The sequence below is a fragment of the Leptidea sinapis genome, chromosome 7, assembly GCF_905404315.1.
Source record: "Leptidea sinapis chromosome 7, ilLepSina1.1, whole genome shotgun sequence".
Lineage (NCBI taxonomy): Eukaryota > Metazoa > Arthropoda > Insecta > Lepidoptera > Pieridae > Leptidea > Leptidea sinapis.
Window position 1 is genome coordinate 8170467 of NC_066271.1, and position 26817 is coordinate 8197283.

At 34.8% G+C, this 26817-nt stretch overlaps 1 protein-coding gene across 1 annotated transcript in view; it reads right to left on the bottom strand.

The window, feature by feature from the left end:
* The window catches only part of LOC126965361 (protein O-mannosyl-transferase TMTC2-like), a 190808-nt gene that overhangs the window by 120053 nt on the left and 43938 nt on the right, over positions 1 to 26817 (bottom strand). Inside the window, exon 3 of the mRNA XM_050808904.1 lies at positions 23749 to 24544. Within this exon, the coding sequence (XP_050664861.1) occupies positions 23749 to 24544 (796 nt within the window). The remainder of the gene's footprint in view (positions 1 to 23748; positions 24545 to 26817) is intronic.

A 26817-nucleotide genomic window follows, 5' to 3' on the forward strand; every position in this document is an offset into this window, starting at 1 on the left:
GAAGACTCAAGAGGACGTGCGGTTACAGTGAATTTCGAGCGGTATATCACCATGTTACAAAACTTTTCGCTCCCGCGCTGCAGGATTTTGTTGGTTTTAATCAACGATCATGGTTTCAGCAAGATGGAGCCACTTGTCATAAATATAATGACTCGTTAAGGGCAGCTCGAGACATTATTGGCCGAAAAGTGATATCGAAAAGAGGGGACATTAACTGGCCGCCTCGTAGCCCGGATCTATCACCAATGGATTTTTTTCTTTGGGGATATCTTAAGGTTTAAGTTTACGACACCAACCCAGTAACGCTTGACAAATTAAAGGATCGTATTCGCACAGAAATCCAAAACATCCAACAGAAACAGCTGTTATCGAAAATTTCCGCTCTAGATTGCAGCAATGCCAGAATAATGAAGGATTGCATATGGATAATATGATTTAAAAAAAAAAATCCCCTTTTGTTTACTATCGAAAACAATAAACAATTTTGATCTACTGTAATTAATTTTTTTTTAATCATCATTCCAATTTTAAACGGACTTTTGGTCCACCCTGTATATCTAGATACCTTATTTGGTTATATTGTATGAGTTTAAAAAAGCATGGACTCTGGCAGACGATGCCAAACAATTCATAGCAACTTCGATATCAAAACAATATTTATTTACGCGATTTGTTGTAACTATTGGAAGAATTGTATAACCAAGACAAAGTATAGACTCCTGGAAATTACTCTCAATGGAAAATTCTCGTTCCAAAATGTTTATCAGTCAGCATAATCTGATTTTGTTTTGTGTGCATTTTTGAGTCGTATAACCGCATTTTGCGCAACTTACATTTTATTCTGTAATGTTTTAGAGTTAAAGTTCAAATTTTTTTAAACTCTAGCATATATGATGGTTTTACTCGCACCTACGAAAAAAATATATTTATCACAATATTTTACAAGTTATTACCTTATGAGTACTTGTTAGTGAAACGGAGACAATAGAGGGCATGATAAAATTTAAATATTTTGTAAATAACAGTAAAATCTCAAGTTTAAAATAAATACATGCTTAGTATATATATTGCGATAAACCGCTTAAAGTAAATGCATACGTAGTATATACGGCTTAAGCAGCTAAACCAAGTAAGGCCCTTGCACATGATACGATAAAAGTTGAAAATGATATAGAATTAGAGACAAGGCACGGCGACCGTGCCGCCACAGATTGTTACCCGTCATTACTAATTACTATACTTACCACACGGTTTCACGGCGACTATAAAAACGGGACGATCGTCTTTTCAGCCATCTATGGAATACTTTTACAGACGCGTAGAATACAAGCACAACACGTCGAAGATCATGGAATTATACGGATGTATCCAATTTATTCTCTCACGTATACCGTTAGCGTTTGCATGTGAACGGGGCCTCAGACGCGATTGAACTCGTGAACATAATCTGATTCAATATTCAGATTATCACATACACAAACATACGCAGGTAAAGCCAACTTGCAACAGCTAGTAATTGATGTAAAAATAACTATTTTATATTTCCATGGACTTTAAAATGATTGAATCGATGTCGATGAAATTTTTCGGCAAAGTCGCAACAGAATGATAAATAATGAAAATTGACAAAGTGGCTTTGGTCTATTCTCGGAATTATGAAGTTATCTCGAAAATTGTCAGTTCCCGTGTGAGCATAGTACAACGCTGGCAGAAACTAGTGATATACCTACTAACGAAGTCGACTAAAATCTGTAATTTGAATTAAAACAAAATTTTCTGTCAAAACTCAATTGATGTTTTAATTGCTATAAATATAAAATATTTGTTCTTCACCATCCTCGTCGTTCTTGTAGTTTTATGTTGTTAGTTAATAAAATATTCACTTTATATAAAAAGCAACAATAATTTTATTGGTAATATTGAGGGTATTCGTAAATTCTTTCGTTTGTAGTGTTGTTCATATGTCTTAGCACCTATGTTCTTGTTTTGTTTTGTTTTTTTTTATATAATAAATATATGTATGTAGTTTTAAGTTGTTTCCTTTTTCTTTTATAATAAGTATTAATTATACTTTAAATAATATTATGTATTCCGACGACCTTTATTAGTACACGGTAAAACTCGAATGAATTTGTGTATGTACAAGAATTTTGATATTTATAAGTAATTTGTTAATAATAATTACCTAAATAAAACTGCAAGCCACACACACATTAGATGAAACAAAAGTAAAAGTCTTTGAAAGCCGATGGCGTCCCTACATCGAATGAGGACGCTTATTAACGGCCCTGTTTCTGAGCGAATCGTTTCCGTTCCTTTGTGTTTGCTCGACGCTCACACTTCCAGCCTTTTGAAACACACGTGAATGAACGACTTCCCAAAGTATTAAGCTGTTTTGTCTTCGTTAAACTTAGTTACATCTCAAGAAATCCTTCTGAGAAGTTTATAAACTCAAAAGCACATCATTTATTCAGGGTAGCTTTGCTTGTGTGTTATGGGGCGATGTTTTTACGTCTGCCATGGCATATATTATGGAATTCTTATCTACAGTATTGGTTAGTATATTATCTTATATAAAAAATTCTAAACACAAATTTGTTTGAAAATTTGGTTAATTTGGTTAATTTGGAAAGGTCTGACAATCGGCCAACATTTTTTCGCCCTAAATATTTTTTTTGGCAAATTATTATACATTCTATTTCATACATTATTATTTTTATTGTATTATGACTCAGCATTAACAAATACATTACACACAACTTCAAGTTTTCACCCGTCTACGATGAACACCTATTTTTGTATCGCGATTTTAATATTATTCTATTCCATCCACAGATACGCAATTGAGTTGCAAGATGGCTATCGAAAATAATGATGAGTGTAGTATGATAAATTTTATGTACGATATATTTGGCACGTCTGAGAATTGGTTGTCATTTATTTTTTATGCCCCAAAAATTTTTATAATTGAATTTGTTTTATTACTTTATATGTCAATACAACATTTGCTGGGTAAGCCGTAGGTAAGGTCGTATCTTATAGTATTAAACGAGACATTATTTTTGAAGTGAAAACTTGTTTCGCCGCGTCGAGGAGGTTCTATTAACGGTTGACCATATTATAGACAAACAAGATAGTTTATCAAAAAACGAGAAAATGCATGTATTGTAACTGTAACCGACCGACGACAGAATCTTTGACAGGTTCTGAAATTCTCGAAAAAAGATTTGGTGATATAAAAGGTAATGATAGCCTTTTTTATATTGGAAATTTAACAAATTTTACCCCGAAGTTTCGCTAACTTTGAAGAGTCGCCCGTGATCGCATCAAAAATTCGAGAAATTAAATACCTTATCGTTTTACAATAACGTCTTTACTTTGTAGCATCATACTAAAATTTTTCATACATAAATCAATTTACTATCAACGTCATTTCATTAGTATCAATATATCAAAAGTATCAGTATCAATTTGAAAAAAGCTTTCATTCAATATTTAGAGTTTATTCAAACTTGTAACGCAGAGAATTTTATAATTAATTTATTAATCTTATATTTCACTCTATTTCGCTTTTAATAAAGCTACTAGCTAATTTGTTATTTTTTTTTTAAAGTGATAACCCTCATTTCTGGGATTCATTACACAAATCAAATTTGAAAACAAAATTTATGAACGATGTGGGGCTTTAACCCGCGACCTATCGAGTTCCATGCGAGTGCTCTTCCACTGAGCCAACCATTCGAGTTTCATAAATCTTGATATTATATCCTTGTTCAACTCTTAGGTTGTGGCTTCATATACAGGCTCTACTTTACAGTCAAACTTAGCTGAGTAGTGGGCATCATAAGTATAAACAAACATAAGTTTGTTCCTGGTGTTAACATTATGGTTATGTCAGTTTCTAGCAAATTCTCTTATGTGCCTATGTACATACATAACATTATCAAGAATATATTGAGAGGCAACAGTCAAGATGTTTATTTCTTTAAATTTTGCTCTAAATGATTACATTACATCCACCTTTCATTCCGATTTAATTGTTTATCTAAACCCATGCTTTAAATCCCCTATTAAAAGATTCTAAAACAGTTAGCTTATTGCCAACATTAAAACATCCAATGTCCTAATAACCATTACATCATCCAAACGAGTGTTGTAATGAAATTCAGTATAACATTATATCATCCGTTTTCATAATAACACACCTTTGGATGATATTATGGTTACTAGGACTCACTTTTTTATGTTAGCAGTAAGCTTACTATTTGAGAATCTTTTATAGAGGATTCATATTATGGGTATAGATAGTCTTGTATGCAACTATTGATAATTAGGTATTAAAACACTCATGTGATACTATTATCATAATATATAATATATGTTTTAATACCATAATAATGCATAAATAACTAGTACAATACTAGAAACAGTTTCCAAATAATAAAAGTAACTAACTGACTTTAAAGGCTCGTTGTAATCCGTGCGAGTGTCTAGTATGGACATCTTGTCAATTAACTTCAATATTAGTGAGTGCATATTGATATGTCTACTGTCGAGTTACTAAGTCTTTTGTAGGGCGATGTATGTGCTTTTACAAAATGATCATAGAAAATGTAGAAAACAAACTTAATATGCTACGAAATTCAAAAGAATTGTTAATAAATTTTAGAGTGGTAAATATAAATGACATTAAAAAATTATATTTATTATGAGAGGGCGTGGTCGGTGAGTTTCTTCTCTAGTCTGAGGTATAAAATTTCGAACATGTGGTAGTTTTTGGCCTTTTTTTAAGTCCTATTTTAATTAAACAACTGATATTTTGATACGTGATATAACGCTATTTGATTGGTGTTCACTGTTACGTGATTTAAATGTCTAGTTTTTCCCAACTTTTTTTGTAAAAATATTAATAAATATACGGCCATGAACAGGAAACAACAATTCGTTATAATTTTCTGAAACTTTCTCAATCAAAAAGTTTTATTTTCAATCTTTTGGCTTAGGGCAGTATTTATGGAAGGGGAAGACAAAAAAAGAGACGGGGGCACCTAATGTTAAGTGATCACTGTAGTGTACTGACATCTAGTCTTAACAGAGTATGTGTTAACTATCATTGTCACTGTCACGACATCGACAGTTACATTAACCGTATGACGTTGAGTGCTATATAAGGATTGCACAGTACAGCGGAAGGCCAGTTCTAATCGGCTATTGGTTGCGTGTGTACGTGTCCGAGTGTAGTGCTATATAGTAAAGATTAGTTGTTTCACTCGTGAGCAAACGATGAACATAACAATCACCGCCACCTTTTGTGAGACCAGAGTAATTAAAAAATTCATAGATACCCATGTCGTATTGTCCCGGAAACACTGTACAAGGCAGCTCATTCCGTTGTTTAGTTGTACGTGGTGATAAGTTTCTTGAAAACCGCACTGTAGAGAAGCGCCAGACATCCTGATGGTGGGGATGATATCTGCAGTACAAAGGTGCTATTCGGCGGCAGGAGTCATATCAAACAGCTTCAGAATACTCTCGTTAATGTATGCGGTAGAAGACACACACTGAAGCTATATCGTCTTTTATTCGTATTTTGTTTGATAAATCAAGTTGTATAAACATAACAAATTGTTTAGAGTTACAAGAGCCACATCTCAAGTCAATTTCATAATATGCAAATATTGGGGTTGAGCAGGTTATCAACTGTAAAGTAGATCCTGTAGATGAAGCCATAACCTGAGAGTTGAACAAAGCGTACAAGATTTTATGAAGATACGTCACTCGAACGGTTAGCTATGCGAGGGGTCGTCGGTTCAAGTCCCGTATCGTTCATAAAATTTTGTTTTCAAGTTGTATTATTATTCTAAGAATCTTGGTGCGCAATTAATCGGGGGGTACAGGCGGGCGACAGGCTGCAGTTAATTGCTGAACACTAACGAGTACACGCTAATTCTCTGCACAAATACAACACAATTTCATTTGCTAATGAGTTTTGTGCCTAAATGTAAAACGAAATCAGTAAAAAGGGAGGGAGTGTTCCGACGAGCTGTTTAACCTGATTCCCGCCGGCGAATTCCACCTTCGTACGACATGCCACAAGTTAGGATATCATCCCCACCATCTGGATGTGTGGCGGTCCTGCACAGTGCGGTTTTCAAGGAGCTTTCTTCCACGTACTACAAAGCTGTGGCATGAGATCCTTGTGCGGTGTTTCCGGGAAGATAGAACATGGCTACATTCAAAAAAAGCGACGAGCGAGCTTAAAGTACGGCAACGCTCCTGTGATTCCTCTGGTGTTGCAAGAGAATGTGGGCGGCGGTGATCACTGAACACCAGGTGAACCGTTCGCTCGTTTGTCCTCCTTTTCCATTAAAAAAGGAACAACTTACACTAAAAAAAAAGATTAATAACCTAGGTAAGTGACGTATTTGAAACATCGTAAAAAATGTATTTTGTGCGATCGCGGGAAGTGGCAGAAGTTCCTCTTCACTCACTCAAAATCTCTGAAAATTATCAAGAAAAAAAAATCTGTGCTCTGCTCATGTATCTAACGTAAATTGAACTCAAAACTGTATAAAATAAATAAATATTACTACATAACAGTAAAAATAAAGGTTGAATAAAAAAAGATATAAATATTCCTTAAGCAGACTAACGTAAGTATTAAGAAAGAATTTCAAAATATAATAAAAATACATTATTTTTTCCCTAATCGTATTGGCTGCCTATTGTCTCTCGTGTTAAGCTAATACAAAGAGGACATAAAGATGAAAATGTGACGTAAAAGTCTATAAATTTGGTCAATAGCTATTATACGACGTTGTTGGGGTGCGAAAATATGGAAGTATGGGGGAAACTTCACAGCTCTTGATTTAGGAGCGGCTACTTGAAGATAACAGGCGAATGGAAGAGACTCCACGCAGATTTTAATTTCCGATTACGCGACATAATAAATTTTATTCAAGTTCGATTTGGATTTTTATTACTTAAAGCGTATATATATTTTTTTTATGGAATAGGAGGACAAATGTTAGGGGCGTGCATATTATAGAGGCAATTAGGCAGTGACCTAATAAAAACCTAAATAAATATAATGTTAAAGTTAATTTAGTTTAATTTGGTTCTGTTGTTTTATAAACAAACTTTTACTGTACCCCCACTAATAAATGTTCCTTAATATCTACGGTAAGCATTCTCCAGGCTCAACTACGACTACTTAGATCTACAGTGCCTACCTTGCTAGAAAACCAATCCTGGCGTACGTATACATATAAATAAAATTGGAGTGTCTGTTTGTAATATTGAAATAACCGTTTTTTCCTACATTTATATAAATATAACCAAATTAAATATTTTTACAATTTTTGTATGTCTGTTTGTTCCGGTTAATCTCTGAAATAGCTGGACCGATTTTGGCGGGACTTTTATTGGCAGGTAGCTGATGTAATAAATTAGGCTACGTTTATTTTAGATATCTTTTATTTTAAAATACAGTAATGTTGCAATGTCTTAGGAGTCTAACCCTAAATATAATTTATATGGCAAAATAACGTTTGCCGGGTCAGCTAGTATAATATATATCTTACAACAGGAAGCTGTGATTCATTGGTGATTCATAAGCCTTAAGAATCTTTATAATATTAGATTCAAAAATTAAGCAGATCGATTATATGCTTAAGACTTTCAGTAAGTGGTTTTGTATTGAATCCGGTTGATAATTTAATTTAATTTGAAAAGGGATAAAAATATAAAAATGTGGTATTTTATAAATTAAAAATATAAAAATGTGGTATATTATAAATTGTTTATAATTTATCTACTTTTCTCTCAGAGTGCCATTTGTTTAGAAATAATAAAAAAAAACTAAGTAACTAAACTTTTGAGCAAATAAATGCCTTTTAATAAAATAATCATAATTAGACCAGTGCTATTTATGCACAGGTTGCCGGCTAGATTTTGGGAACCACAACGGCACCTATTTCTGCCGTGAAACAGTAATGTATAAACTTTTCTGTGTTTCGGTCTGAAGGACGCCGTAGCTAGTGAAATTACTGGGCAAATAAGACGAGCGCAATTGTAGTGCGGCTCAAAATTTTTGGGTTTTTCGAGAATCCTGAGCGGCACTGAATTGTATTAAAATTACATACAATTAAACATACGCTTCGTGTTAGTTTACGTTGAAATTAATAAAATAAAAAATACATACCTACTGATGATATGCGATTCCAGTGTATTTCTTATTTCTTGTAGTTATATTTTTACAAAGATTTACTACGCAACCCGGCATTTTAGTTTCAATTATTAGCAAAGTTTAACAGAACAGGCAACATCACACATTGTTCGAGACTGGCTCGAGTACGCCTACTTCGACGTTGTATTAGTTGCTGCACTTTGCTACTACGCCTGCAGTATCTAGTTAATCTAAGATAATATCAAACTTCACCTTTAAAGTACAGTTTGAATTGTGATCCTATAAATGTAATAAAAACTCAACAAGGCAAACTTTCCACAAAGATTGAGCGTTTGTTCTCAATTCTAACCTGTGTCAATATTAACTTTGGGTCGAAGTCAAGAAACTAAATGCACTTTATCAATAGCAATTCCAGTAATGTTTACATCTGTGCCGGACGCGAGGCGGCACCACAAGCTTGAACGCTCGATGTCGCATCTGGCAAGCGTCGGACCGGATACAACAATACACAGCTCAGCCTAACGAAATAGAAAACACCATTATTCTTCTTGAGACGAAGAGACATTTGGCTGTTGTTGCTTTTCGCCTTTTTAATTTTGTCTGAAGTAGATTTAAGACAAGTGTAGCTTAACAATTTGTTTTTTTTTTTAATGATAAACCTCACTTCTGGGATTAATTACAGATTAAATTTTGAACCTGAGAGTTGAATAAGATTTATGAACGAGACGTCGCTCGAGCAGTTGTCTCAGTGGAAGAGCGCTCGCACAGAATGCGAGAGGTCACGGGCTCGAGTCCCGCATCGTTCATAAATTTTGTTTACAAATTTAATTTGTTAGTATGGATTTTCTCGTTTTATCTTCTTTTAAGTTATTTCCTGTTAAAATTTATTTTCAAAGTCAAATATATACACTGCATAGTACTAGCAACAGGAATGTCAAATTGGTTATTTTTTAAATTTTGTTAAATGGTAAATGTTGACTCGAGTAACTGGGTCACAATTGTACTAATTAAAATGATATTTGTATACACTATACTGTTACCCCCTTATTCATAATGGTCCGCTTACTTAAAACAGCCACTAAGCAGTGTTTTTTCTCATTCTGACTTAGGTCAATAGAAAAAGACAGAGGGAGAATTAGCAATGCTTTAAGTTAGCAGACTATTGTGAATAAGGAGGTTATTCTACTAACAAATAACAACGAAGACGGAAATCAGCTGGAATAAACTCACACTTGCCTGCCAGAGGCCTCCTTCTTGCCACATGCCATCGAGTAACTCGTGTTGATTTTGCTCGCAATAATGTAAATTGGAACGACGAATCTTAGAGTCAAATTCATAGAGGTACACACAGCGAAACATCATTGGAAAAGTGGCATTTGGTGGAGGGCCAGTATGGTATAGGCAGGTATTTGTATGGGGGGCGCACAGAACTGCGACATTGATAATTGAGATTAACGGCGGCAAGATATGTAACTGGCGTTTTAGAAGAAATTGTAGTACCATTAGCTTTTTATATAGGAGATTCATTTGTTGTTATACGTTCCCATACGGCGGCCGTAGTTGTTGAACACCTTCGAGAAGTGGATATTATTGTTATGAGGAAGCCAGCACGCTCGCCCGACTTAAACCTTATAGAGCATATCTGGGACAAGCTTGGGAGACAAAGTAAGAAAAAGAAATCCTGCCTCCGCTAGCATGAAAGACCGTGTTTCAGAAAAAGTGGAAAGCAATCCTCAAGATTGTATTGATAATTTGATTAGGAGTTTGCCAAGAGATTGGAAAGAGTTCGAGTAGCTAGAGGCGGCAATACTGAGTATTGATCACTTATAGCCCACGTTAGGACCTTTTCTAACCTTCATGAAAAAAATAGAATAATGTGCTGCAAGCAAAAATGTTTTTTTTTGTTATTTGGCCAATAATATTCTCGGCGCTAGTAATTAAAAATAAGAAATTAATAAGTAAAAACCAGATTAGAATAATTAATTGTCGCAAATTTCTATAATATTTTGTTTTAAGAACACTTTCTTTTACGTTCTTCTAAATTGTTTATGACTGTATATTTGACAGATTAAAGTTATATTATTTACTTTAAATGCCTAAAGCCCAAATAATTGTCTTAGAACACCCTCACATTAGCCGACACGAAGGGAAATTTGTAACAAAAGAGAATTCAATTTAGTCGTTGGGGTAACATGAAAAATAACTTCTGTGATATATTTCACGGGTAGACGCTCATTTCATTGGTCCACACGAATTTTGCGACATTCAAATTGATGGCAAGGGTACGTTTTACCATTAGGGGGGGCTTATTAATTCCCCTTTCGACAGGCCGACCGAGAAGGCCATAAATTCACCTCAACCAAAGGGATGACCAATTTCAGAACATTTACGAGCCACAAATTACAAGACCGCTGAAATATACTTGGGACGGTGAAGTATCGAAGAGAAGTGAGACGAGAAAAAGCCCAAATGTTAATTTAATGTGGAAAGCTACAGAAAATTGCTTTAGTAATCGAGATACGAGAAATATAACCGTCTCTAACGTAGAAGGTCCATCTACTAATTTCATGCGGGGTAAATGACTTGAAAGTAAAACGGCCCTAAACCGATATTCATTTGGATAAGCTTACAATTACGAGTATGTTGGTGGAGGAGCGATATCATGCAAATTAGTGTAGAAATTCTCAAAGCGTTTTGATTTAAATTCCCTTTGATTTGACTCGATGAAAAGGTTTAGAAGGCCCGGGTAAAGCTTAATTTACTTTTTTGATGAATTATAAAAACGGCCGAATGTAAAGTGAGATTCTGTTAATTAAAAATTATTTGAGCGTGATATTTCCGAATCAATTTATGAAATATCGAAACATGTAATACATACAAGTATACTTGTTATGGATTAATTAAAAAATAACAACGTGTTTAACTACAACAAATATATCATTTCTTGATGTTTAAATAGATAATAAAAAATATATGGAAAATTTCACAGCAGTGTGTTCTATTCATTTTTATATAATTGCGTGATTTTCGGTCACATATTTATCAATATTCTTTTAAGATTAATCTTTTATCTTTACGTAATAGATTCGTATTGCAACTGCTCGTGCATAAATAATCTCATATTTGTGCATATTATGTGCTAATGTATACGTTAACCACAAAACAGATGTTAATCAATTGTTTATTGAGATTCCAACCATTCTATCATTTACACCAATCAGAAGCTGCTTAGCACAGGTCGTTGCCGTCTATATGCAACCACAGCGCCAATTTTCTACCGTGAAATGATAATGTGCAAGCAAAGATATAAAATATTATATATTTCAGTTTAAAGGGCGTAATAGCTAATGAAATTGCCGCGCTAATGAGATTTAACACGTCGTATGTCAAAAAGGCGTTCAGAATTCTTGGTTTTGCAAGAATCCTGAGACGCTGCATTGTAAGGGGCAGGGCGTATTACTAATTATAAGGACAACGTTTTACTCTTTAATTAAAATAGTAAATATATTTTGTAGTATATAACAACACTCAATATAAGTGTCCTTAGCAACACCTATGATCAGACCATTAATACATCTGTCATCAAGCCGATACTTGTCATTTAAATAAAATTATACCTACGTAACACTGAAAATGTTTAGAAATTGAAAAACGGCTTAATGTAGAAATTTGCCAAAACTTTTATTGTTTATCGAAGTAATCTCCGTCTCTCACACATCGTCGCATTCGATTGAACCACTGAGAAAAGCAGTGTGCCCATTCTTCCTTACTCAGTCTGTATACACAGGACTGTATGGCGGATGACTCATTATCTCGACACCTGCCATAGTTAAATATTCAACAGTCCGTTTTACGGAGTGCGCTGAAGCAATGTCGTGGTGAAGGAGGATCCGGCTTCAAGGGCGCTGCTGTCGAATTTTTTCCAAGGCAAACAGCGATTGACTTGACCAGTCTGCAGTAACTGTCCTTCCATCTTCTAGCACAACAGTCGCAAAATGACCTTTCCGACCAAAGAATGAGGCAATTATCTTTTTTCACGTATAACGAGAGTTTTAGTTTTGCTGCCAATTCACAAAAACAAATGACAAATGAATACTACATTAGGTTACCAAAGAGTTCTAAAATTGAAATTCAATAAAAATTTTCACTAGCAATGTTTGTAACTGGCCAGTTCTAAACATTTTTAGTGTTACCCTCGTAAATATAATTTACAGTATGTTACATCACTTAATATAAGTTTCCTTAGCAACACCTGTCAAGCTGACGCTTGTCTATTAAATATAATAATAAAAATAATTTGCAGTATGTTACAACACTCAAAATAAGTGGTCTTAGCAACACCTATGATCAAACCGTTAACTATCTGTTCTCAAGCCGACACTTGTCTATTAGCCAGCAATAAACGTTTATTTGGCCCACTTTCATTTATCATCAAATCTTTCTAAGTGGTCACTTTAGCTTCGTAATCCGCGTCCTACATCTTTGCTCGGATTCTTAATCTCAAGATTGCGTACATTTCCTAGAATATTACCCTAGCTCGCAAGACTGCTACTTTTGTAGACAAGTTCCACAATAATGCTGACTCAGAAGACGCTATTGTCTTTTACGCTATATCGATAAAATTTTATCTTCCAGACATTCTAAGAAAGGTTATATAATGGCCAGCTACTTCACAATTATTCCTGTTTATTTTTTTATGTTTTGTATTTCTTTTTGATACACTATACGTTTCCTCAGATTCGCTTTATTTTAATTCATTTAGGTGTAAACAGAAAATTTATTTACAAGAAAGTACTAACTGTTATTAAATTGTTAATCTTACTATTTCATAATATTTTTATATTAACAATGAAAAATCTTTTTTTTTATTAAAAATTAGCGACATCTATTTTTTAGTTGGTATTTCTTAAGTCTAATTTAAAAGTCACAAAGACTTAATTGCTACTTACTTGTAGTATAAAACAATTTTATTTTAATCCGTACAAACATTAAAAAAAGTCCTTAAATTATGTAATAATCAAATTACTTACCAGACAGATACAGTATAATGCGCAGTTGGACCGTAGACTATTAGACGGAGCCCTCGGTTTGATCCTTTTTTTTTCTATTTATTTACGGCCACCACTTACCAATGTACCTTTGCTTTTCGAATTCATATTTAATACGTTTATCTGATGCTTCATCAACAATTCATAAGAGAGTATAGTCGATCCTCTTTGAATAAAAAAATATTTTTGTAGCTTCAATATTTAATACCAATTTTCGAGTTAGTACAAAAGTCGTAAGAAACTGGTTCGTAAAAAGTATGACCGTCACAAAACAAACAGTTTACACAAATCACTGTTGTTTTCACGAACCAGCGACCATAAATTTATATATTAACATAAAACATATTAGGTCTGTTATGAATATGGGAAAGTAAAATAAAAATATTTTGCGAGTTGTTCTTTTGAATTGTTGTTTTATATCGTTAGCTTCGGATATATCGTCGTAAGTTCGGCTACACTGTGCTAACTGTTTTATCACTTTATTGCATGAGATCGTATAAACTTACAAAGACACTAGCAATAAAACTTTACTGCCATTGTATCGGACTGACTGTTGTATATTCGTATAACAAAAGGGTATAGAATTCAGACAGTAAATTTCTCACACATAATAATAGTTTCCTTTTAGCAATGGACCGCCATGCCATCAATGCTTGCAATATCGATATAAGTTGGAGCTTCGTAATTCCTTTGGTCGGAAGTACCGGTTATTGATTGGTTGATATTATTCGAAACTAGATGCTGCCCGCTACGTTGATTCGCATGGAAACTGAAAGCAGCAAACTGGTTGGACTTGCATCAAGCTTGGTAATATCTAGAAATTGACATTCAATAAACAAATAGACTCTCATCCTATTAAAAGGTCGTCAAAAATGTCCGAGCGGCGTTTTAAATACGTATACATTAACTTATACAGATAAAATTTAGACATTCATTTAAATTAACACCTTATTTCGTGGCAGTAATGTTTAAAGTGAATTGTATACGCTCATTAGAAGTAGTTACACTACGTCACGCGCGAGACGGACGCGAACACGACGCAAGAACATTCTGTTTTAGGAATTGAAATGTAGTTATTTCGTAAACAGAATATAATGACAATTTGTTAATATAAAAGGGGCACTTACCTGAAATACGACACTTCTTCCGTTTTAAGTTTGGAGATGTTGTTATTTGGACAGACTGAATACTTTGTCATTGCGTGGAGTTATATTCAAAGCGCGGTCGAAACTGAATGAAAACTCTGCCTAATACACGCGTAGGCAGAGTACATATACTTCAACTGGTTCAACTGCTCCATCCAGCATCACTAAGTGGAGGTAGCCATCGGCCGGATTGGATAAAAATATAATCATAGTTACTGACAATACTAACGTAGAACAATAGAACTGTTACTCAGATACTAACAAAATATGGATGTCTTACGTCTGAAATAAACGTTTATTTATTTATTGTATTGTATATGACACAGAAGGATGATCAAAACCACCAATGTTCAACTTAAGAGGTGTCTTGTATTTCCAATCTTCCTCTACGGGGCTGAAACCTGGTCCTCTAGACTGCAAGACCACCGCAAAATTGATGCCTTAAGGATGTGGTTTTGGAGTCGACTCCTGAAGATCCCTTGGACGGCTTTCCGACAAACAAAATCCTTTTTGAAAGAACTGAAGATAAAAGGAAGGCTATCGTCGACTGTGCAACTACAAATTCTGAAGTTCTTTGGTCACCTCTCCAGAAATGAAGGATCTATTGAGCGGTTGATAGTGCAGGGCCAGGTGGAGGGGAAAAGAACGAGAGGACGCTTGCCCACGCGATGGACGGATCTGATCAAAGCAGTGACTCAGACAACTGTGATGGAGTGCTCCCGCAATGCTACAAACCACCAGAAGTGGAGGAGCATCGCGAGGGAGGCAGTGCGACCCAAAACTAAAGAGACCAACGGCGACTAATGTTGCATCATCTTAGCAACCACGACCAAGACAAGAGTAGTCCGATTGAAAAGAGAAACATATAATATGACCGAAACATCTCGGGTTGTTGGAATATAAAATAGTGTTGGCATTTTTAATCATTCCTCCACTATGCCTCGCTTAATAGCAATCTTCCGACCACTTAATTCGTACATAAAAGCTTCGGGATTCGAAATAATCGGCAAGGCTATACATCATCTTTTATGGGCTGCGAATTGGGGCTTAATTATCGGTTATTACTATTGTGTACGAGAAACGTGAACAGCCTTAAAATTATTGCGTAAAAGTTGTCCATCTTTATCTGTTCTATAAATTTTTAGCGATAAATTACTCAAGCTGAAGGGTGTTGAACGTTCCTGCTTCCTCGAATAAATTGAATTAAAAATAATTTCAACATTGAAAAGCTTATAAACATATAATTTTTCTTGTAGTAATCTAAAAGACGACCCATATACCGAAGTGGTTAGTTACCCTGTCTACTGAGCTTGAGCTCCCGGGTTTTTGTATCCCGGTAGGTGCATACATTCATAATGATTAATATGAATATGTCATGGATGTTTATATTTTTTTTTATGAAAATAAAGGAAGAGACGAGCAGAACGTTCAGATGATGGTAGTTGATATGCCGTGCCCAGTGCCGCTCAGCATTCTTGAGAAACCCGAAAATTCTGAGCGGTACTACAATTGCGCTCGTCACCCTAAGATGTTAAGTCTCATTTGCCCAGTAATTTCACTAGCTGCGCGCCTTTCAGACCGAAACACAGTAATGTTTACATATTAATGCTTCATGGCAGAAATAGAAATAGTATGTATGATTATGTAAGTAAATTGTATTAAATATATCGTTGTCTTGTACCCGTAGTACAGGCTATGCCTAGTGTGGGGCAAGATAATTTGTTTTAATAGGATTAAGAGATCCAACTCGCCTTCTGATGCCATACTGTAGAACAGCGCTTCATCAAAATAACACAAATGTTATGTGTATTAGGGTATTTAACCACCTTCCAAAGAATATTAGAGAGATGCCTAAAACATTAATGCATAAAAAATTTAAATTATGGTTAATAGATAAATGCTTTTATAGTTTAAAAGAATTCTTTAGCCAAAAATAATAGTATTCAAATGTAATTTTTTGAGAGGTAATAAGAGGTAAAGAGGCAAACTAATGTTTATTTTATATTATATTATTGAATTAAAGCTATGTAATGTGTATTAATGATGTATAAGTATAGATTAAATATAATATTCTAATATTGACAATCAAATATTTGTATGCCGATATATTGGCGAATTGTGCTGTACAACTATGTTACCACGATTCATACAAATAAATCATTTCATTTCATTTGACTGTGTGTCAAAATAAAAAAATGTCAACTAAATAATATTTAAAATAATTTAAACACGCTGTATTAGTAGAATTATTGCCAGTTGCTAAATAAATTTCAAACTACGTTTTTGATTCAACCTGAATCTAGTAAAATTATTTACTACGAATATTTAAGATTGGATTTCTGTTAAATCGCAAAAGCTTCTTAACAGATTCAGAAGTTTTGTATGTTAAGTAATGAAGTTAATACGATGATTAAAACATTTAAGTCAGAAATTTTACTAACTAATAAATGACTTTCTTAATTTTATTTAATTAAATCATATTATTTTTATAAGATATGAAGGACCTCCGAATGGCCCGAAACTAATTAGTACCAAATCCGACAAACCGGCTTTACTCAAAGACGATTTAAAAAAAAAATATCACGAAAGTAATTACGACTTTCTCAATGATACCTTAGGAAGAAGGAACGAAATTAAAAAAAAGAAGAAACAGCTGAGTTTCTTTCGACCGTTCTTGTCGGGTCTGAGACACATATTAGCATCATTTATTATTATTATTAGTAGGAGGCTCCTTTGCAAGTAATACAACGGCGCTTATTTCTTTCTTGAAGCAGTAATGTGTAAACATTACTGTGTTTCGTTCTGAAGGGCGCCGTAGCTAGTACTGAGCAAATGAGACTTAACATCTTATGTCTCAAGGTGACAAGGCAATTGTATTGCCGATAAGAATTTTTGGGTTTTCAATAACCATCAGGTGACCGTCCTGCTCGTCTCGTCCCTTATTGTCATTAAAAAATCTATATTTTCGAATAGGTGGTAGTTGAATAAAAAAAAATAATTTTAATTTGTACTATTTTACGTTTCGCTTTGTGCACAGGTGACACAACTGTTATTCAGTAAATAGCACTGCACGGGGACGTCCGCTCCCGACCAATAACCGATTGAAACTGACGCTGTGCTGTACCTGCGTTATATAGCACTCAACGTGACACGGTCAATGTCGCTGTCGATGTCATGATTCAGACTAGATGTCAAGACACTACAACTAATACTATGATTTATATTTCGTTGTAAATTAACAGAAACATTTTGATATTTGCAGTTAACAAACAATTAATTATTCTGTAGGTAGAAACCCTTGTTTTATATCAATAGAAATAGGAACTTAACCCTTGATATAAACTTAAACATGGGAAAATTAAGTAACCTACACAAACAGTTGGATTAGGGATTCTATAAATTATGTGTCTATTGCCAGCTCTAAAACTTTGTTGAACAAACACAATCCGAACAACTGTCTGAATGTTAATAGGGTTGCTTACAAACGAACGACGTTTTTCATTAATAATTCAGGGCGAAAAAGCGAATTCCCATATGGATATTTGCTTCGCTTTTAGTAAACAGTAACTTTTTAACAGTTTAGACAATCTGAGTGGAATAAATAACAAGACAGATATTTAAGTTTGATAATGTAGAATAACATTGCTGTATATTTTTATGAAAATAAGGGACGAGACGAGCAGGACGTTCAGCTGATGGTAATTGATACGCCCTACCCATCACAATACAGTGCCGCTCAGGATTCTTGAAAAACCCAAAAATTCTGAGCGGCAGGACTATTGTGCTCGTCACCTTGAGACACAAGATGTTAAGTCTCATTTACCCAGTGATTTCACTAGCTACGGCGCCCTTCAGACCGAAACACAGTAATGCTTACACATTACTGATTCACGGCAGAAATAGGCGCCGTTGTGCTACCCATAATCTAGCCGGCTTCCTGTGCAAAGGAGCATAGGTAAAAATGTTCACAGAAAATAAAAACTTGATCTTTTTATAAGCAATTGCAACCGAACATTGGCTACATGTTAATATATTTTCAAATGAATGCACATGCAACATTGAAATATTAATTATTGAATAAATACGCCCATTTTTGCCTAAGCAATCAGATTATTTTATTCGTTACAAGCAAAATACATAGAATTCTTTCCTTATACACTATACACTAGCTACGACGCCCTTCAGACCGAAACACAGGAATACCGTGATACCGAATATTGGTATATTATCACCCAAAATTACATTTGTACACTTTTAATACGCTCAAAGGTAAAATTTTGATATAAGATACAAGACGTGTACGACCATGAAGCATCCTTACACAAATAATGAATTCAAGCTCTATAGGACCGCCATACTTTGCATTCAATTAAAATCAAGTTTTCAGATTTTTTCGTATAATTGAAGTATAAGACGGTTTTACTATGTGGTTTTACTTATCAAATTTTATTCTTCAGGATCAACGGAAAATACCCTAAAATTTTTATTCTTTTTTTATTCTTTTTTTTTATGGAATAGGAGGACAAACGAGCGTACGGGTCACCTGGTGTTAAGTGATCACCGCCACCCACATTCTCTTGCAACACCAGAGGAATCACAAGAGCGTTGCCGGCCTTTAAGGAAGGTGTACGCGCTTTTTTTGAAGGTACCCATGTCGTATCGTCCCGGAAACACCGCACAAGGAAGTTCATTCCACAGCACGTATTAGTACGTGGAAGAAGGCTCCTGGAAAACCGCACTGTGGAGGACCGCCACACATATTACTTTGCGAATTCTGAAATATATGTTTTTTGCGGCAAATACGGCCGTAACTTTTTTACGTTAACTTTTATCTATTTCATAGCTTTAATAGACTGTAGAGGAGTATGTCGTTTCGTTTTATTTTCAACTTAATACCTCCATGCGTTCCCGAGATAAAGGGTCTTGACATACAGGCAGAGTTCCTTTTTTCGTTTTGAGCCTCGGAACTCTAAAAAGCGTGTCAGACTTGCCCGTGAAGGTTTCGCAAGTAACATTATATAAAAGTTGTATAAAAAGGAAAATTATATTAAATTATTTAAATGGAAAAGACAAAAAATCTTTGCTCAAAATCATACAGTGCAAATAGGCTCCCATCATTTCAAACCAATTTTCGGTGGATGTTTGCATGGTACATCATAAATTTTTTAGATTTATCATTCTCTTATTTTAGAAGTTACAGGGTGTGTGTCCCCCACACACATTTTACCACTTTGGAAGTGTCTCTCGCGCAAACTATTCAGATTAGAAAAAAGAACATATTAGAAATCTCAATATCATGTTTGAAGACCTATACACCCACACGTATGGGTTTGATGAAAAAAAATGATTTGAGTTTGAGTTCTAAGTAGGGGGAACCCTCAAAATTCATTGTTTTTTTTTTATACTTTTGTGTGAAAATGCTAATGCGGTTCACAGAATACATCAAATTTCCAAGTTTCAACAGTATAGTTCTCATAGGTTTGGATAAAGTGGCTGTGACATTCGGGTGGACAGACATGACGAATCCATAATCCATATCCATCCATCCCATTTTTGCCATTTGGCTACGGAACCCTAAAAACAATCTGCTGTTATATAAGCTAAAGAAACTATAACAGAATGGACTGACAAATGGACTTAGAAAATATGGGTAACAGATTAATGGATAAATCGATGAACGAACAAGGAAACTTCGTAAGCAAGTAGTCTAATCAAAGTTTCTAACCACGACTTCAAAACAATCAGGACGTTTAGCGATACAAATTGGATTAGAAGTATTGTATTACAGCCGTTTTCAATAAACTATCTATCCTTAGTTTAACTTACTAGAGGTAGACAAATCTATCATTTTACGCTTACTTACATTTCAATAACCTATCGACATAAAGCTTTGGACTATAACTTTCTCGGACATAACTATCGATAGATAAGATATTGTCATTAAACGGTGACAGCAATGTATCCGTTACTAGAAATACGTTATTGAAAACGGCCGTAGAACTATTTGGACATAACTATAGATACATATTTAAGATCTTGTCATTAAACGGTGATAGCAATGTATCCGTTTTCAATAAACTATCTATCCTTAGTTTAACTTACTAGAGGTAGACAAATCTATTATTTTCCGCTTACTTACATTTCAATAACCTATCGACATAAAGCCTTGGACTATAACTTTCTCGGACATAACTATCGACAGATAAGATATTGTCATTAAACGGTGACAGCAATATATCCGTAACTAGAGATACGTTATTGAAAACGGCCGTAGAACTATTTGGACATAACTATAGACACATATTTAAGATCTTTTCATTAAACGGTGATAGCAATGTATTCGTAAGAAGACATACGTTATTCAAAACGGTCATTGATCAAGTAAAACTTATCAAATTTTTTTTGTAAGCAACATAACATTACTTACTGGCGTTTTTCAACATAATAAATAAATAAATTACTTGCAAGACAATAATATAGATGGATTTTTAAGAGCAAATTTAAAAATCATTTACTAAATAATTTCATTCATGTCATTGTTTTCGATAAGAGTTGTTTTATTTTCTTATGTTTTATATTTTTGTGTACTTTATAAGGTATTTTTATCAAGTACTTCAGTCAAAAAGATATAAGTTGAACATTTGGGCCACGTCTTTAAACACGAGAAAAACCAACTGCTCCAACTTATAATGATGGGCAAAGGAGAGGGCAAGCGTAACATCCGGGTATGGACGAAGATTGCAAGCGTAGAAATACTCTTTCGCTTGGCGTAAGACCGGGAAAAATTCGTAGAGCTGACGGCCAACCTTCAGTAGTGAAGAGGCACAAGAAGAAGAAGTAAGTAAGTACTTGTAATTTAATTAATTGCATGTCGAGTTAGCCCGTAAATGGGATATACGAGGGCTGCACTAAAAGTATCGGGAATGGAATATTTCCACTGTTCCTGTCTTATTAAAATCTTTTTAATTGAAAACTCCTTGGTTTTGAAAATCGAATACCATTTATTAATTTAAAAAAAGATTCTCGGTCTTGTCACAGGGTCTTGTCAAACTTGTTTAGTCGGTGAGTGAGTTAAATGGAATTGACTCGAGAAAATTCTAGAGCGATGATTTATTATGACTTTCGAAGTGGTTTAACACAAAAACAGTATGTTGACTGGATGATTTCTGCATTTGGTGATGAAGCCCCATCCAAAACCAAAATTTATCGCTGGTTTGCTGAATTTCAACGTGGACGTGTGCACAAGCAAAAACTGCAGTCACCAACGAAAACGTTGATGCTGTGCGTAAACTGATTGAGGAAGATTGACATGTGACATACCGTGAAATTCAGGCAACTTTAGACATTGGCATGAGTCAAACACAAATAATCTTGCATGAACAATTATGTGTAAAAAAGTTGTTTTCCCGATGGGTACCGCATTTGCTCTGTGAAGAGCAAAAAGCGGTACTTTGTGCGTCAGAACTCTCGAAAGATTCCACGCAGGATCCTCAAATGCTGTATACAACATCGTTTCAGGTGACGAATCCTGGATATATGCGTACGAACCCGAAACAAAAAACCAGTCACGAGTTTGGGTGTTCGAAAATGAGTTAAAGCCAACAAAAACTGTTCGTTCACGGAGTGTTGCAAAATAAATGGTGGCCACGTTTGTCTCCAAAATCGGCCATGTTGCGACTTTTCCTCTTGAGGGACAAAGAACGGTTAATGCAGAATGGTATGTTAGCATTTGTGTGCCACAGGTCGTTTCTGAACTCCGTAAAGAGAACTGCAACCGCCGCAGCGTCGTCCATCACGACAATGCGACTTCTTACACCGCGCACAGAACAAGAGAGTTATTAGAGCAAGAAAAAATAGAATTATTAGACCATCTACCGTACAGCCCTGACCTAAGCCCTAATGATTTCTATACTTTCCCTAAAATAAAGAATAAATTGCGTGGTCAGAGATTTTCATCACCTGAAGAAGCTGTGGACGCTTACAAAACGGCCATTTTGGAGACCCCAACTTCCGAATGGAATGGTTGCTTCAATGATTGGTTCCATCGTATGGAAAAATGTGTCAAATTTCGCGGAGAATACTTAGAAAAGCAATAAATACATTTTTAAATAGTAATATTGTGTCACTTCCTTGATTCCCGATACTTTTAGTGCAGCCCTCGTATTAGGGGCAATGACGTTCTACGTATATAGAACTTCGTTGATTAGACCTGAATTTATCAAGTACTGCGCTTGTGTGCGAGCATTGTTTCGATTCGAAGAGTGCCTGAGCTAATAAAATTACTGGGAAAATGAGGTTATGATCTACTTAGAGCCTACTTACAATTTGCTCAGACTTTAATTATGTAAAACTTTGTGGGTCTAATAAAACGCGAACTTGACTTATGACGTATAATTTCAGCTGATAAAAGACTATAAAAACCACTGACCTGCCCCCCATTAATACCCCTGGACAGACTGTTCTACACGTTTGACAGCAAATTTTTGTGCCTATTTGATTCGCCACTCGCGAGCGTCCAGAGAACTAATTTTAACGTATCTATTATACAAATGGCTGCGAGAGAACGTACAATACTCTGAAGTATTTTTGCGATTTATATTTCGATCGTTTTCCGTGCTATTTAATAAAGTACACATTATTTTTTGTAAATAGTTTCACACTATCTATCGATAATAATACAATAAAAGTACATTCTATGATATTTTCCAGTGAGAGGGTCCTTTGCACAGGATGCTGGCTAGATTATGGCGACCACAATGGCTCCTATTTCTGCCGTGAATCAGTAATGTGTAAGCATTATTGTGTTGTACGCCGTAGCTAGTGAAATAACTGGGCAAATGAGACTCAACATCTTATGTCTCAAAATGACAAGCGCAATTGTAGTGCCGCACAAATATTTGGGTTTTTCAAGAATCCTGAGCGGAACTCCATTAATGGGCACGGCGTATCAAAAACCATCAGCTTAACGTCTCGTCCCTTATTTTCATGAAAAAAAATATATTTAATCTCATAATAGGAACAATCAGTATAAATACCGAACGAAACTAGGTCATTCAAATATTGAAAGTGCAATATTACTTCTTTTTATAAAATACCGCAAGGGTAGCTTTATACGTACGAAGTGACCGGCGTCAGCTAATACGCAATATAATAAAATAGCGCTCACAGTGAAAGAGAATAAAAAATGAATATGTATTATATATTTTTACCCGACCTCTTTCAAACCTCGGAGAGAAAACCTTTATTCCGAACTGCGAAATAGGATCTCTTATAGCTTTACGGCGTCGCCCTACTTTATGTAATATAACACATCTAATATTCTCAAAGCGTATACCTAATAGTCGTAAAGACAAATTTTATGTCTTACCTTTGAATAAGGCTCCTCCTGTCGAATGTCTTTTAGGAAGTCGTAAATTATGCATAGAGGCACAACCATTATGGCTGGCTCTTTGCACAAAGTTGCAGCCGTGGCAAATACAAAAGTTCCCACCAACGTGCACCAATATAGCAGTTCATATGTATCTAAACTTGCACACTTATGACACTTGACTTTAACCGTTGCAACAGGAACTTGACACACATCCAGCACTTTTAAAGGACCTGCTTTACTGGCCTTTAGCAACTTTCGAAAGTTCATCAATATGTGTTGCACAAGTCCGTGGCAACTTAAGCGGAAGTGATCTAAATCATCCGAATGACGATGCACTAATTGCTTATAGTTGTGACGACAGTAACGTCGATTTATTTGGTTGCGGATTTTCAAATGTTCCGTATAAAGGAGGAAACTTATGAGAAAAAAGTTGCACGCGACTAAATCTGCTCTTCCAACGATACCAGTGACTGCTTCTGTGTGTATTGGATGTGCAGCAAACGTGAATCCAGTTACAACTGTTCCCAATCTCATACAATACGCTGGTAGTAAACGCCTCGCCGTAATCACAACAAGAGCAGTTGCTGTCGAATGAAATATTATATTCAGGAAGTGATAGCTCCACGGCTTGAAGCCACTAAAGGCGTAATTTAAGCGATATGTGGCAACACACAATGGCCTATAAGAGCCGTGGGATCCTGGATCGGTGAGCGGTGTTCCCCAAAAATCGTTTTCGAATAAGGCTCTTAGCGGAGTGTGCCCGATGACATCCGGGTTGGAGAGGATCGCCCGTCTGAAAAGAAACACAAAACATTAACAACATATTCTGCTGTGATCTACAGTCATATTATTCTATCGAGTGTACTTATCAGTCTAGCTATTCATAGAGGGAACGTGGCCAGTATCTTCATAACCTTGCCAAAAGGGGTCCCCCCTTATAATAATATATTTTAGTTATTATATATTTTTTTAAGGTTTTTTCTTTCTGTAAAAATAAATGCACCCAGATTAACTTCTCTTTGGCATTAAGAAAACTGTGCTTTTTTGGGGTCATTAAATACTTATAATGAATATTATTTATTTAATATATTGAATTTTGTCTCTCGTCTTGATATTATCCCTCTCAAATGAAATCAAATCAAAATATTTATCTCGCTCAAAGAGTTTATGAGTGATGATGTCAAAAGGTTTTTCTTCTTTTTACCAGTTGCTTAGATACTAACTTAGTAACTGACAAATATGTAAATGAGAAGAAAAGACAAGAAACTCATTGCCACTCTTTTATATCAAAATTTACAGCTTCATCTATTTTCATACTTTTTCAATTACAATATAATAATAAAATAATTCTGACACACATTATCTTGCCCCAAACTAGCCATAACCTGTACTATGGGTACAAGATAACGATATATTTAATACAATACTTTTACCAAGTTTTACTTACCTTTGCTACGATTAACTTGTATTGTAAATTGTACGTGCACGCTTGCACCTAAGCAGATGTCGCTTTTATCTTTAACATCTATGTTCTCTATCTCATCTATGTTCTTCTGTTTTTGTCTCCAATAAAGTAAATAAAAAAAAATATACTTACTTAAACATACATAAATACATATAAACATCCATGACTCGGAAATAAACATTCATATTCATCATACAAATGATTGCACCTACCGGGATATGAACCCGGAATCTCTAGTTCAGTAGGCAGTCGTCATATCATGTATAGTGATGCAACAAAAATAATTAAATATAGGTTATATCTCTATATATATATATTATATAGAGCATTTTATTACCGATTACTAAAATATATATAAACTAGAAATATATTAAATTACTTGAATTTTAATAAACATGAAGTAGAGATTCTTACAGGGTCATCCAGCAGCCACAAGTAGCATTAAAAAGTTGATAAGAGCAATTTCATGATGGTTAAGATATGAAATCTTTTTATAGCGACCATTTATAACCACCGCGGGGGAAAAAGTATATTAAAAACGTTTTGTATTTTAAAAATAAGATCGTCAAAAAGCACACAAATAAAGAGAATTTGGCGGTGGATAAATACGGCAGATAACTCATATGAAAAGTCTTCATGATTTGTGGTAACAAACGGAAAATATAATGTTGCCTCTACTTTTTTATTAAAGGGGGGGACAATGAAGCGACGGGTCACCTGAAGTTAAGTGATTACATTCTCCTGAATCACAGAAGCGTTTCCGGCCTTTTCTTTAAGGTACCCATGTCATGTGACGTATCTTTCTCAAAACACGGCGTAACGCCAAGGAATCAAGGCTAAGGCAAGGCTATACTTAAGCGTCTTGGGAAATACTAATTATTATAATTTAGACTATTTATTATGTTTTTAAAGTGATAACCCTCTCCTCCGGGATTAATACACAAAAAAAACCTGAGAGTTGAACAACGCATACAAGATTTAATCAACGATACGTCACTCGAATGGTTGGCTCAGTTGGAATGAGCGCTCGCACAGAACGCGTGAGGTCGCGGGTTTGAGTCCCGCATCGTTCATAAAATTTTATTTGAGTATTATATAGATTAATTATTTCATTAAATTTAAATAAGATCTGGCACAACGTCTGCAGAGATTTAAGCATATTATTCGTATTAACATAATTTTTAATGCACCTGACAAATATGTCACTATACATCAGTGAACGGCATTCAAATCTACCTATCCGTTCCCGAGATAGGCTAACAAAAACGCAGACAATCTGAAAAACAGTCAAAAATACTAAATACATTTTTTTTGCCTCGATTACTTAAGAATAGAGTGAATAAATTGTTTTTTAATTTGTAGTTCATCTACAAATACTTGTTAAATTGGACTAAATTCTTTTTATCTTTCAGACTATTTGCTTGGGACTAATATGTTCGTATCGCGGGAATTGCCTGTTGTTATATTAAATATTTACCTTACCTTTAATTGGATACTAGATATATTATGAAGATTATTCAATTATTATTATATCTGAGCTTGTGATAGTGCAATATTAAGTTAATCTGCCTTACCTCTTTTTCATTGAAAATAAGGGACGA